The sequence below is a fragment of the Geotrypetes seraphini genome, chromosome 1 (assembly GCF_902459505.1).
Source record: "Geotrypetes seraphini chromosome 1, aGeoSer1.1, whole genome shotgun sequence".
NCBI lineage: Eukaryota > Metazoa > Chordata > Amphibia > Gymnophiona > Dermophiidae > Geotrypetes > Geotrypetes seraphini.
The window spans coordinates 335078309-335093111 of record NC_047084.1 but is presented as its reverse complement, the minus strand read 5'-3'; the positions used below and the strand labels follow the sequence as shown (position 1 = coordinate 335093111).

Genomic DNA, 14803 nt, shown 5'->3' with positions numbered 1-14803 from the left:
TTGTTTATATATTCCAGATTTAAGGCCCCTTTTACAAAGCTGTGGTAGTGATACTGCTGTGGTAAATGCACCGAAGCCCATAGGAATTGAATGGGCTTCAGTGCATTTACCACGGCAGCATTGCTACCGTGGCTTTGTAAAAGGGGCTCTTAAGTTGATAAGATAGTGGATAGAATTGGGTTTTTTAAAAACTATATATATATTCTTACATAAATGTTGTTTTTTGGTGTTTTGCTTGCTAATCCAGACAAAACATGCTGAATCATTTCATTATTATTTTTCTACCTACCCACATAGAGTACACCCTCCTTTGTCTTCCCTGCTGCTTCTGCCACACCCTGCTTCGTCTTCTCTGCTGCTGCCACCACTCCATCTTTAGCTTTGGAGAGCCCTTTCATTAATACATCCATGGCTAATGAATTCAAGCTACACAGAGAAAAGAAAATATGGGAAGATTAGGTTCTTACCTCAATAATCTTCTTTCCAGTATAAAGAGATATGAGTCTTGACAAGTGGGTTTCTTCCCTTTACCTGCAAGGATTTCAGAAGGCGTCATCTACATTTTTCAACTTTGCCTCCTTGTGTTATTGGGCAGTGCCTCAGTTCTCACCAAAGCAATGGATAACCCCTAAGAAGGAGAGATAACAAGCCAAGTCTTTTCTGCTTTGCACAATAACATTTAATCAAACCAATAGACATGTGGAGAGGCATTTTCAAAACATACGTCTAAGTCCGATGTCTATCCAAAGTCGACAGTAAGAAAATGCAAACCACCATAAGTCTAGAATTTTATTTTATTTTATTTTAATCGTCTATCTGGACGTCCAGGTCATTGAGACGCCCAGACCGCCAGGACATCTATCTTTATACCACATTTTTGACCAAAATTTCATCCATGTCCCAAACGCTCAGAACAAGACCATTTGGACTGGCCACCCAGACATGGCAACAAAGCAGTGGGGCACCTTAGAAGGAACTTTACATACAGGGTGCCAGATAAACATCTCACCAGAACTCCTTTATAGGTTATAGTGAGCCACCCAAAACACCTCCAAAACCCATTATAGCCCAATAGCCCTTAAGTAGAGCATGGCTTTGGGGGGTTTTGGTGGGCTCACATTTTCCACCATGAATGTAGTGGTTAGAGTGGCTTATTGTTCACTAGCCAACCCACCAGGCTACTTAAGACATCTGTGTGGAACAGTACTAGACTTTCCTATACCAGGTGCTGATGTTCTGGAGACTGGTATGTATATTTGTATTCTGATCTTTGTGGATGTGAGGGGATCCTTGAGCACTGGGGGAGTGTGGGGGTGTCTTACCTTGATGCATGCAGTGGTCATCTGGTCAGTTTGGGCACCTTTGTGGCACTTAGACCCTTCTAAAACAGGTCTAGTTCCAAACATATAAGTTCTGTCCAGGATGAATTACAAAATGTTTGATTATCCGCCCTTGAGATCACCCAAAGCCCCCCTCCCCCCACACACATGCCCATCTCGTGCTCTGAACGTACAGAAGCTGGAACACCTCGCTAGACGTACCGAAAGATGGTTTTGGCATTTGGATGTCCTGGTGATTTGGATGTCCAAATGCTGATTTAGGATGGTTTTTCGACATCTATGTCTTTTGATTATGGGCCCCATAGCTTAAATAAGGTGGAATCAAACAAACCACCTACCTACCAGCACTAAAATTTATGCAACTCCTATTGTACCCCTCCCCCAAGGTTTGTCTGTAAAGCTAACTGCTAGTTCTTCTTACTTGCTGAGCTGTAGAACAGTAAGCATCTTCATATCCTCTTGGTAGCTCACATACCAGCACCTGGAAACACACATATATGTCTGAGACAGAAAGCAGGCTAAGTAACAATCTGACAGGGTGGGCCATCAAGACTCATATCTCTTTATACTGAAAAGAAGATTATTGAGGTAAGAACCTAATCTTCCCTTCCAGTGCAAAAGAGTTGTGACTTTTGACAAGTGGGATGAACCAAAGCAGCCTCTTGAGTCTAAAGTAGGGCAGATGTGCCTGCTCCTAGCACTGGGGAGCCAAATGTGGTATCCATTTGTGCCAACACGTCCACACTGTAAAACTTTGTGAAAGTATGGTAAGTGGGTCCTGTAGCTGCTCTACAAATCTCCTTGGGCAGGACAGCCTGGGATTTTGCCTATGAGGAAACCACACTTCTGGTAGAATGTGCCTTCAGAGAGACGGGCGGATGTTTATTACCGCCAATGTATGCTGACAAAATAGTCATGCAGATCCATCTGGAAATAGAACCTTGGTTTTCCTAGTCTGCCAGGACTGGTGAACAGGGCTGGTTTTAGACATGCTGGGGCTCAGAACAGAAATTGAGGAGGGGGCCCTGTCTAGGGTTACCAGATGTCCGGGTTTCCCTGGACATGTCCTCTTTTTGGAGGCTCCGTCGGATGTCTGGGCGGCTTTTCCAATTCACTGCTTTAGTCTGGATTTTGCCATTTCGGGGGGCAGTGGCAGCAGCCTTTAAAAGAAATAATCCCAGCTGGGGTTGGCGTTATGCTACAGAGCTCCTCCTCTCTATCAGCCTTCCCATCTGGGCCTTTCCACCTGCACCTGAGTCCCTCTTTGATGACTGCAGCAGCGGTGATCAAGTCAGGCTGCCAGCTTATTGGCCTTCCCTCTGCGAGTCCCACCTCTTTACTTCAACTTCCTGTTTCTGAACAAGTGGGACTCGCAGAGGGAAGGCCCCGATACTGGCAGTCTGTCTTGATTGTCACTGCTGCAGAGTCGCTGAAGGAAGGGGCCGCAGGGAAGGGGGTGTGATGGAGGTGGAAGGGAGAGGGCCAGATTCAGGACTCGTGGGGTGGGGGAGAGATGGGGAGGTAAAATTTTATATGGACTGGAAGGAGGGTAGAAAGATGCTGGCTACAGGGTGCATGAACAAGGGAAGAGAGGGAATATGCTGAAAATGAACACAAATAGTGATACAGAGAAGAGAAGGGGCAAGTGGAAACTATAAGGATAGGGATACAGAGGGAAAATGCTGAAAGGGGGAGAGGTAGATAGGAACACAAAGGGAGAAATACTGAAAGTGGGTAGATGGGTTTACAGAGAGAGGCAAAGCTGAAAGAGGCTAGATGGGCAAACAGAGGGGGATAACACTGAAATGGAAGGTTATTGGGGAATCAGATGGGTCAATGCTGAAAAGGGGGAGAGGAGATAGGGACACAGAGAGGGAACAATGCTGAAAAAGGGGAGGTGAAGTAGAGACATAGAGAAGCAAAGATAAAAAAGGGGGGAAGATAAAGACATTGAAAGGGTAGATGGTGAACATGGGGGGGAGGATAAGGACATGGACACAATGAAAATTCTGGAAAAGAGATGAGATAGGCACATAGGTGAGATGGGCACACAGAAGGGTGATGCTGGAAAAGAGGTGGAATGGTGACATTGACGGAAATGCTGGATTAAGGAGAGATGGGGTGGGTGGCGGGGGAGGGGGGGTGCTCAGAAAGAAGACAGGCACTGGACAGAAGGGGCACAGAAAGAGAACAGATATTGCAAAGAATGAAAATGATGAGATGAGGAAAGCAGAAACCCAGACACAATCAGGGTAGATAAAAGGTTTGTGGGTTTGTTTGTGTTGGTTTTTTTATTTTTATTTGCTTGAGGATAAAGTAGTATTATAGCTGTTAATAAATGTTTATAATTTGAAAATGGAAATAAGGTGATCTTTTTATTAGACTAATTTAAAGACATTTTTGACTAGCTTTAAGAGACCAAAACCCCCTTCCTCAGGTCAGGAAAGGATACTGTAACAGCAGTATATGTTACTGACCTGAGGGAGGAGATTTTGGCTTCTAAAAACTAATTGAAAAATGGATTTGGCCAATAACATAGTATCTTATTTTCCATTTTTGTTTTATTTCTATGTGATGACTGGTATTTCATTCTTTTCAAATTTACATCTGCTCTCTTTATATTTTACACAGTACTAGGGACATGCATCACTGTTTATCAATTTATTTATTCAGTTTTCTATCCCGTTCTCCTAAGGGAGTTCAGAATGGTTTACATAAATTTATGCAGGTACGCAAACATTTTTTCCCTGGGACAATGGGGGGAGGGGGTTTAAGTGACTTTCCCAGGGTCACAAGGAGCAGCTGTGGTGCTGCATTCTATGCAGAATTTGGTTTCTTAGGATGCAGTTTCATTGCTGTCTACATATTCTGTTTTTAGTTTGCAGTTACACTCTCACCCAGTATAGAATAAGTATCTGTGTTCTGTGTGTGAGAAAAAAAAAAAAAAAGTCATGCTTTTCTGTTATTAACTGTGAAGGATCAATCTGTACTAATCTGGCTTGTTTAGTTTTACAGTGGGTGAATTGTTGTTCTAGCGCTCACTGCAATGGTTAAGATGCTGTCTTTTCCTAGGTGTGACTCATATATTTTTTCATATAGAGAGTGTGTTATAAAACGATTGGCCCTGGGTGTCAAATATGCTAAGTATGCTACTGCCGACTGGACTCGTAGTTCCAGACCCAATACTTCAGTAGAGGGTTTTGTGTGTGTGTGAGTGTGGAGGGGGGGGGGAGGTTGACAATCTGTAACTTATGCTCTTTATGTGTTGCTGAGATCTCTGGGACTGTTTGTTACACATGACCATTTGCTGAATGTTTTTAAAAGGTTGGGAGGGAGAGGTACTGAATCTGACTATGGTAAGGAAAGAGAGCTAGTTTCTCTGGCTATGTTTTGAAATAAAGTTCACAGAGCCTACTATTTTCATGTTTTGGTTGGTGTTTGCAATTGCCCCTGACGCTTCGGATCTGTTACAGCTGGATGACTGTCTAATGTTGTTTCCATATTGTTATCAACTCAAAGGTTGCTTTGCTCCACTCAGTATTTTATAGGCTCACAACTGAAAGTTTGATGTATCAGAAGCACAGCACAAGAAAAGATGGGGGCACCATGGAAGGCAAGTCACATGGAGTGCAATTATAGCTTGCTGCAACTCTGACAGCACACAGCAGGCAACCACCTAGGGGAGGGGCAAGGGATGAGGTCAGGGGTGGGGCCATATGTCCTCTTTTTTGGAAACCCTAGTCCTGCCTCTCACCCCCCCACCCAATTTTCCCCCTTTGCTATTATTACTACACATAAGACAACTTTAAATGAGATGACTTCTTCACACACAAAACAAAGACAGTCCCTTACCAAATACAGAACAAGGGACTGCAAACAGAAATATGAAGACCAAAATTAAACTGGAAACCCCAATAAATTAAACTCAGTAAGTACTGAAATACTGGAGAAATAAAAACAGAAGTGCATTTCTTTTTGTACTGAACATGATCAGTTTCACAGCCATAAGGGGTCCAGGGCTCAGGCCCTACCAAAATTAGCCACCTCCTTTACTATGGGTGGTGGGGATCCTGAAGCCCTGCCAGCTGGAGATTACCTTCTCATCATCTTCCTCCAGTCTGGCAGCCAGAAATCTCTAAGCTCTGTCTCTCAGTTGCCATTTGCTGCAGAGCTTGGAGAGATCTGGCTGCCAAACAGAAGGAAGAGGACTTCAGCTGGAGGGGCTTGGGGATCCCTGCCAGATCAAGTATTCATATTTTGCATTTGGGCAGAGGGCATGGAGAAAATTTGGTGCCCACCTACTTTGGACTCAGCCTCCCATTCCCCCCCTCCCCCCTCATTAGCTGTTTGGATAAGTGACTGAATACAGTACAAAGAGACCTGCAGTGCACATATTCCACTTAAATTCAAAATAAAATACCTTTTATCTATCTTTGTTGTCTGGACATTTTATTTTCCATTCCAGTTTGTCTCTTCAGCTTTTTCTCCATGTCCACCCCCCATCTTTGCTCTGTGTCTCTATTCTTTCCAGCATCTCGCCACTGTGTCCTCAGTTCTTTCCTCCCTGTATTCAGAATCTGCCCTCTCTCTCTTTCCCCCTGTGATTGGTATTGTCCCTATGCTCCCTCCATGCCCAGCATCTTCTCTGTGCCCCTTCCTCTCCCCTTCTGCCCCCACCCTGGGGCTAAAATCTCCCCCTCTCTATTCCTTGCTTTCCCCTGCAATCCAGTGTCTCTCCCCCTCTCTTCCCCTGATCCAGTCTCTCTCTCCAGTTCAGCAGCATCATTCCTTCTCCATCCCCAAGGTCCAGCAGCACCTCTCCCTCTCTTCCCCCTGGTCCAGCAGCACATCTTCCTCTCCCACTCCAGCAACACTTCTCATTCTCCCCAGGTCCAACAGCAATCCTCCTTTTACATCCCTCCCAGTTCCAGAAGTGCCTCTCCTACTCACTTCTTCTCCCAAGTCCAGCAGCACTCTCATTTTCTTCTCTAGTTATGGCAGCAACTCCTCCCTCACACCTCCTCCCCCAGGGCCAGCAGCACCATTCCCTCTCACCTCCTCAACCAAATCCATCAGAACCTCTCCCTCTCTTTTTCAGTTCTAGCAGCACTTCTCTCTCTCACACTTCCCCCCAGGGTCATCAATGCAGTACCGCCCCTTCTCCCCCTCCCAATCCAGTAGCAAGATTCAAGTTTTATTAAAATTTAATATAATTGCCTATCAAATTTCAAAGCGATATCCAATAGTAAAAGGTACAATTTTAAAAGTACAAACACATTGATTACAATATAAAAGACAGACTAGTCTAACACATAAAAGGATAGAAGAACAACGAAAGGTAAGTACAAAAGGTTAGGGACAGATATGGAGGACCTTGCCATGACTGGATGAAGTTTGCCTATAGATCGAAGACATCCTTGAATAAGAAACTTTTGAGTTTGCCTTTGAACGGGTCTAGGTTTTTTTCCTCTGTAATATGGGACCGTAAGGCATTTCAGAGTTGTGGTGCTATGTATTATCTTGAGCGAAGGGATACTTAATAGATGCACAAGAAATGATCTGAAAAATGAAAAACATTTATCACCTCTAATAATAATAATAATAATCAGTTTATATACTGCAAGGCCGTAAAGTTCTATGCGGTTTACAACAGTTTAAAAAAAAAATAAAAGAAGTTGAATAGAACTAAAAAAGTTAAAAGCCAATAATTAGAGACACTAAAATGATCAAAATAGTGCATAATAAAATTTTTACGAATTAGCTGCCTAAATACTTCGAAAACAGATAATGGAGAAGGATTATCCTCATTTCCCAATAACGCAAAACCTTTGTCCGTTTTCTTTATGCTTGTAGCCTGGAATGCAGGCAGTTGGATCTCCTGATTGACATGGACCACAGACACCACCTTTGGCAGAAAGGAAAACACTGTGCGAAAAGGCACACCTGCCTCCATAAATCTGAGTAACGGCTCTCTACATGACCTTAAGCTCCGAGTCCCTTCTTGCCGAGGCTATGGCTACCAGGAAAACCATGCTGACTGTCAGGTCCATCAGCTCATGCAGGGCTTTACTGAGCGCCCACAGCCCAATGTTAAGATTCCACGGTGAAAATGGTTGTTGCACAGAAGGATGCAAACGCAATACTCCCTTCTGAAACCTGGACACATCCAGATGGCCAAAGATCCCATTTACAGTCGGGCCCTAAGCACGAGAGGCTTACTACCTGTACCTGGAAGGAGTCAACTGCTAGGTCCTATTTGAGACCAGCCTGAAGAAATGATAGGACTACGGAGACTGGAGCTCTAAAAGGCTCTACCTTCTATTCCACACATCAGCACATATAGGTCTTCCAACCCATTTTACTGTCACTCGAATTTTGGGTTCATAGACACTAACGCGAAAGACAAAGGCGCGCGCCGACAACTGAGTGCAAGATGGAGGCGCGCACCGAAGAAAAAGACTGTTTTTAGGGGCTGCGACGGGGGTTTTTGTTGGGGAGCCCCCCCCCCACTTTACTTAATACAGATCACGGCGGTGTTGTGGGGGGCTTGGGGGGTTGTAACCCCCCACATTTTAGTGAAAACGTTACTTTTTCCCTAAAAACAGGGAAAAAGTTAAGTTTTCAGTAAAATGTGGGGGGTTACAACCCCCCAAACCCCCCACAACGCGGCGCGATCTGTATAAAGTAAAGTGGTGGGGGTTCCCCCCCCCCCGTCGTAGCCCCTAAAAACAGTCTTTTTCTTTGGCGCGCGCCTCCGCACTGCGCTCAGTTGTCTGCTCGCGCCTTTGTCCCTGCGCGCTTTTGACCTGACACCAAATTTTGTCATTTTCTCTAGTATTCCGGCTGGAGAACCCACAAAGAAATCCAAAAGAGGATGAAAAGCTTCAAGCTTATAGCCCTCCCGAATAATGTCATAGATCCATTTATTTATTCAATTTACTATACTGTTCTCTCAGGGGAGCTCAGAACGGTTTACATGAATTTATACAGGTACTCAAGTATTTTTCCCTGTCTGTCCCAGTGGGTTCACAATCTATATGTGCCTGGGGCAATGGGGGATGAGGTGTCCCATCCAGGATCACAAGGAGCAGCGTGGGCTTGAACCCACAACCTCAGGGTGCCAAGGCTGCAACTCTACCCACTGTGCCACACTCTCGAACATAGTATGATAAGAGATAGCATGTTAAAATTGTCTGACAGAGATGGCAAAACAGTTAAAGCATAACAACATAATATAACAAAATGGTATGGTGAGACATAGCATGGCAAGCATAGTTCGACAAAACAGCATGGTAAACATAGCATTCCAAAGCATGGCTAACATAGTATGACACAACTTGGCAAAAATGGTAAGGCAAGCATGCATGACAAACCAGAGCATGGAAGGCATAGAATGGCAAACATTGTGTGGCACAAATCAATTGAAGTAAGGAAAAATTCAAATTTGTTCAATAAATAATTTTCATAAGTTTGTTCTAGTTTCAAGTTTCAAGTTTATTCGAAATTTGATGAATCGCTTATACGTAAAATACTAAGTGAATTACATTAAAATCCAAATTTGTACATAAGTTAAAATACAAAAGAATGATAATAACAAATCAAAAAAGGGAGTAAGACCTACAGACCAACTGACATGACTGGATAAGAAGGAATGAAGGGATAAGGTTACAATATTAATCATTTAAAAAAAAGGGAAACAAAAAGGGGAAAATACATTAGGAAGGGTATTTTTTTATTTTTTTTTTTAATTATTCTATTTTTGATAAAGGACTGCTGCACTGTGACTATTCCATACAGGAGGTAAAAGCATCTTTAAACAGGAAGGTTTTTAGATTAATTTTAAAACGGCTAATGTCTTTTTCGTCTCTTATATATTGGGGGAGAGAATTCCAGGCTTGGGGGCTACTACTGAAAATATATCATATCGTTTGGTGCCGGTCACTTTTAAAGAGGGGACTACCAAAAGACCAAAAGAAGGGGGCGAGAAGAGTTGTATGGAATAAGTATCCTGTTTATAAATTGCGGTTCGTTTGTGGATAAAGTTTTAAATACTAAAAGTAGAATTTTAAAGGTGATGCGATGGTTAATGGGAAGCCGTGAGGCAACCATCTTATGCAAACATTGTGTGGCAAATATGGCATGAGAGATTGTAGCATGGCGGCCATAGTATGGCATAGGGGATTGAATAATTGGATTTTGGATAATTTCTGTTTTTTGCATTGTGCTCTGTGTTTTTTGTTCTTCACTTATTTTTCACATTTGATTTTTTCACATGGTGGACTATACACCGGCCTGTTTATGGAAGATACTAGCTTTCCTGATTATTGATTCTCTTATCAAACAACATTTACATCAATCATTTCATCTTACAATGCTCACATAAACGCTCAGATAAGTAACTTTTTTATTTTTTGAAAATTGGTTCTTCTGGTTATATATGAGCTTTTACTAAAGAGATTAATCTGTACTATATGATCTGTTGAAGCTTATATTTGGCAGGTGTGATAGAGAACATAATGTGCAATGATGGTTCTCTGCCTCATTGGTCTTTACTTCCTATGACCGTTGTATAGATGAGGTATTGAGCACATTCATCATTTTTATGTAATAATTAATATTATGGTTTTTTTTGTTTAGGATTATGTATTTCTAGTTTTGGGGAACTTTGGTTCCTTATAATTATATTTTTTTTTTTATTTTTGAGGCATTATTTTGGGGGGCACATAGTATGGTAAACATATTGTGGTAAATATGGCATATAGTATAGTGTGGCGAACAGTATGATTTTGCTTTAGAGATGGATCGGGGTGATATGATAGAGGTCTATAAAATATTGAGTGAAGTGGAAAGGGTAAATGTGAATCACTTGTTTACTCTTTCCAAAAATACTAGGACTACTGGGCATACAATTAAACTATTAAGTAGTAGAGGGGTGGACTAGTGGTACAGCTGCTGCTTCAGCACCCTGAGGTTGTGGGATCAATTCCAGTGCTGCTCCTTGTGACCCTGGACAAGTCACTTAACCTTCATTGCTCCAGGTATAAAATAAGTACCTGTATATATGTTTACCACATTGCCCCAAGTACAAAATAAGTACATGTATATAAATATATCACTATGTATTGCACCAAGTACAAAATAAGTACCTATATATATATATATGTCACTTTGAATGTGTAATCACAAAAAGGCAAGTATACAAGTTTCATTCCCTTTCCTTAGATTTAAAATAAACTGGAGAAAATACTTCTTTACACAATGTATAATTAAACTCTGGAATTCTTTGCCGGAGAAAGTGGTGAAATCAGCTAGTGTAGCAGGGTTTAAAAAAGGTTTAGATAATTTCCTAAAAGAGAAATCCATAGGCCGTTATTGAGATGGTTTGGGGAAATCCACTGCTTGTTCCTAGGATAAGCAGCATAATATCTGTTTTGCTACTTGGGATCTAGGTGGTTACTTGGGACCTGGTTTAGCCACTGTTGGAAACAGGATAATGGAGGAGGGGTACCCTATAGAAAGCCGCAGAGACCCTCAAAATTCCAATTCTTGAACCACTCCAAAGTCTTCTATAGACAGTAATAGACTGTACTCACAGAACTGTTTGGTACTGTGCCTGCATCAGTTGTCACTGCAGCTGGGCAGTAGAGAAGATTTCTGCCTCAGACAAGCATAGGATTCTTCAGGCTGCCTTTTAGACAGGCTCTGAGAGCCTGAAACCCTCAACTCCACTAGCTCCTTACGCGTCTTCAGGGGGGGAGGGGGAGTGACACAGCTAGTACCTGCTACAGTCCTCTGGACTAACATGGAGCCACTCAGTTTGTGCTCAAGCACCTGATAAAGCAGGGGCGAGCTGAGCTCCCAGGTGAATGTGCTCCCAACTATGCTATGAATTAGTACAGGCCGGCTAGGTAGGTGCCCTGTGAAAGGGTTGTCCCTTCCCAGCTACAACCCTCTGATCCAGAGACTGTATCTTATCCCAGGAAGAATGGTCCTAGAAATCCTGGGAACCTCTGTAGCACAAGGAAGCCTCAAAAGTTGGATTAAAACCCCCCGAAAATAATAAATCAGATGCAGAACAGATGAAAAGACACCTCAACTTGCTTGCAGAAGGAAAAATTGAGGAGCTGAGGCAATGTCAAGTGACACAAGGAGGCAGAGTTGAAAAATATAGATGATGCCTTCTGCAGTCCTTGTGAGTGAAGGGAAGAAACCAACTTGTCAGGACTCACGTCTCTTTTGCACAGGAAATTCAAATTATAAAGAACTTTAAAGATATTAATATCACCTAGTTCAGTCCTAGGACTCTTGCCCTTGCCCCATTCTGCTCCCAGCTCCGCCCCCACACAAACTTTGTACCTGCTTCCCTGAGCTCAGGGCCACATCTGGAGGGTGTCTGTGTATGTGCAGATGCCCTCCAGACATGGCCCCAAGCTCAGGGACTTCCAAAACCCGGACAAACTGATGGGTTTTGAAAATCACTCTGGGCACCCAGACAGTCCTCTAAAAAGAGGACATGCCCAGGTTTCCCCAAATGTCTGGTAACCCTAGGCTGACCCAAAGGTAACTGACAGCCTAGGCCAGTACTTACCAATCTTTTTGTGGCTGTGACCCCTTCATGGTGGCCAAATAAAATTGTTTGACTTCCCCGAGGTGCAGAATAATGATGCACCTATGGAGAGCCACCCAGTTTGCAACTCTTAAAGACAGGTTTTGTGACCCCATTGGGAGACTCGAAGTATAGTTTGGGAAATTCTGGCCTATGTAAACCTTTAAACTAAATCAACAATTATGTTGCCCTCAGATGAAACAATGACTGTCACAACTTGTGTTTTAGCTAATCACCTGCCTCTGGGGTCAGTCAAGGTCTCACAAAAAGGCTTCCAATGCAATGGTTTTGTCACATTACCTCAGAATTTGGTTTATGATAGTATGATCACCACTGGAAACCTTTTCATCCTTTGTATTAAGACACTCCTTTAAGTGTCCCCATCAAAAGAGTTCTGGTTAAGAAATGAGGAGGAAGCATCCCTCTTACTCAAATACTGGCAAGGTGTTTGCTCCAAGAATAAAGAATGCAACTTTATTCTTAGTATATGTAAAAAAAGCAATGAAAACTTTACAATCACAGGCTACACTCAGCAAAATTTGTCACAGTTAAATAATGTAGACTAGGACATAAAAAATACTGACCAATAACTCTGAACTTACATTATACTGTAAGAAGAACCCCTTGCCCGATAATGAGTGCAGAACATTTCACCACAGAACTGACTTTACAAAGAAAAATGTGATTCTTCTTTAATTTTAGTAACAGTATCATAAACTATTTCTAGTAGCAGAAGTTTTACGAAGTAATACAAAAACCTATCTACTATAAATATTGTAATGGGCTCTAGAGCTTCAATCTACTTAACTAGGAAAATTTAACAATCCTGATTACTACAGATAGAAACTCCATGCTAACTGAATACCTAACCCTGGCCTAATGGAGAACACAGATAGAGTTTCCTCAAATACAGAATAAGCTACCAAAAACTAAAAATAGAAATATATAGACAAAAATTAAACTGAAACCACAAGAAGCCTTATTCTACATGAGGAAAATAAGAAACAGTGATGCATATTGTGCAAAATATTAATGATAGCAGATATAAATTACAAAAACTGGAACAAAATTATTTTTTTTCTTTCTTGTCTGGCCATTCTAATCATCTTTCTCCCAGTCTCTGGTTTCAGCATTCCTCTGTCTTTCTTCTCTTAACTCTTTTCTCGGGGTCTCTAGCTCATTCGCTATATCTTTTCTTTTCCCCTACCTTCACTTATCAGTTTGTTTTCTGTCAAGCTTCTCATTATTGAGTCTGTCTGCTCTGTACCACAGAAACTTAACTTTTTTCTAATGCACAAACTCAATCCTTGCTCCTTGGTACATGTGCACTGTGTGTGTTTGTTTTCTCTATGTCCCTAAACCTAATCAGTTTCATACCTTTTCAAATAAAGCCTACACATTCCCAGTGAAAGTTTCTTTCCCTCTGAAATTCAAGAGGAATAGTCAGATCAAGTTAGCCAGTCCCAAAAGGGAGCATTTTAGGCCAGTCTTAGTTTGCAACTTACATTTTATAAAAAAATTTTTTAGCCCTTACTATCCAACCATTCTAGGAACCAATCACTGCCTGGCTGGCCCGGAATGTCCTCTCCGACATTAGAATTGACATCGGGTGGCGAGAGTTGGTTGGCCCCGTGGGGAAGAGAAGCAGAGAGAACTTGGCACCGGTCTGTTTCCGATGGCGGCAGTGGCATCCTATTCCCTGGAGGCGATGGCAGCATGTTTCCCAATGGCGGTGGCATGGGGGAGGGCAGGGAGAAAGAAAGAAAGAAAGAAAGAAAAAGGGGGGGGGGCAGGGAGCCAGAAAGAAAGAAAGAGGGCAAGGTGAAACAAAGAAAGAAAGAAAGAAATGGGGCACGGAGAGAGAAAGACAGACACAGAGAAAGAAAGGGGGCATGGAGAGAGAAAGAAAGAAGGGAGCAGGGTAAAACAAAGAAAGAAATGGGGCAAGGAGAAAGAGAGAGAGAGAAAGACAGACAGACATAGAGAAAGAAAGGGGGCATGGAGAGAGAAAGAAAGAAGGGGGCAGGGTGAAACAAAGAAAAAGTTTGGGGAAGGAATGAAGTCTGGAGGAGAGGAAGCATACAGGAGGCTGAAAGAAGGGAAGAAATATTGGATGCACAGTCAGAAGAATAAAGTGCAACCAGAGACTGATGAAATTACCAAACAAAGGTAGGAAAAATGAATTTATTTTCAATTTAGTGATCAAATTGTGTCCATTTTGAGAATTTATATATGCTGTCTATATTTTGCACTATGGCCCCCTTTTACTAAACCGCAAGAGTGGTTTTTAGCGCAGGGAGCCTATGAGCATCGAGAGCAGCATGGGGCATTCAGTGCAGCTCCCTGCGCTAAAAACCACTATCGCAGTTTAGTAAAAAGGGAGGGGGTATATTTGTCTATTTTGTATAGTTGTTACTGAGGTAACATTGCATAAAGTCATCTGCCTTGACCTCTTTGAAAACCCGCGGAATATAAATGATAATTAACATTTTCTCTGCGTACAGTGTGCTTTGTGTTTTTAAAATTTTATTGTTGGTAGATCATTTTGACTTGGCCATGAAGGTAGGGGGGGAGGGAAGGAGGGGAGCTGCTGAAAGACATCTAGTAATACTTGCACGCTTGACTGTGCAGGGAATTATTTTCGTGCAATCATGTTTTGTTATGTGACTGGCATTATTTAGACTTTAATTTCTTTGAATGAATAGAATGAAAAAGATATAAAATTACTTGCTTGTTTTTATGTGCGTGCACTGAAGGAAAGTGGAAAGAGAGTGGGCTGAGGACACTGAAGGAAAATGGGGAAGAGAAAGTGGGGAGAAGGAACACCAGGGAAGGGAGAGGAAAGAGATGCCAAGAC

General features: G+C 42.3%; 1 protein-coding gene across 1 annotated transcript in view; it reads right to left on the bottom strand.

Moving 5' to 3' along the window:
• SNCA (synuclein alpha) overlaps window positions 1–14803 on the bottom strand; it is a 272359-nt gene that overhangs the window by 219936 nt on the left and 37620 nt on the right. Inside the window, exon 2 of the mRNA XM_033958983.1 lies at window positions 290–426. Coding sequence (XP_033814874.1) covers window positions 290–410 — 121 coding nt within the window. The 5' untranslated portion in view covers window positions 411–426. The remainder of the gene's footprint in view (window positions 1–289; window positions 427–14803) is intronic.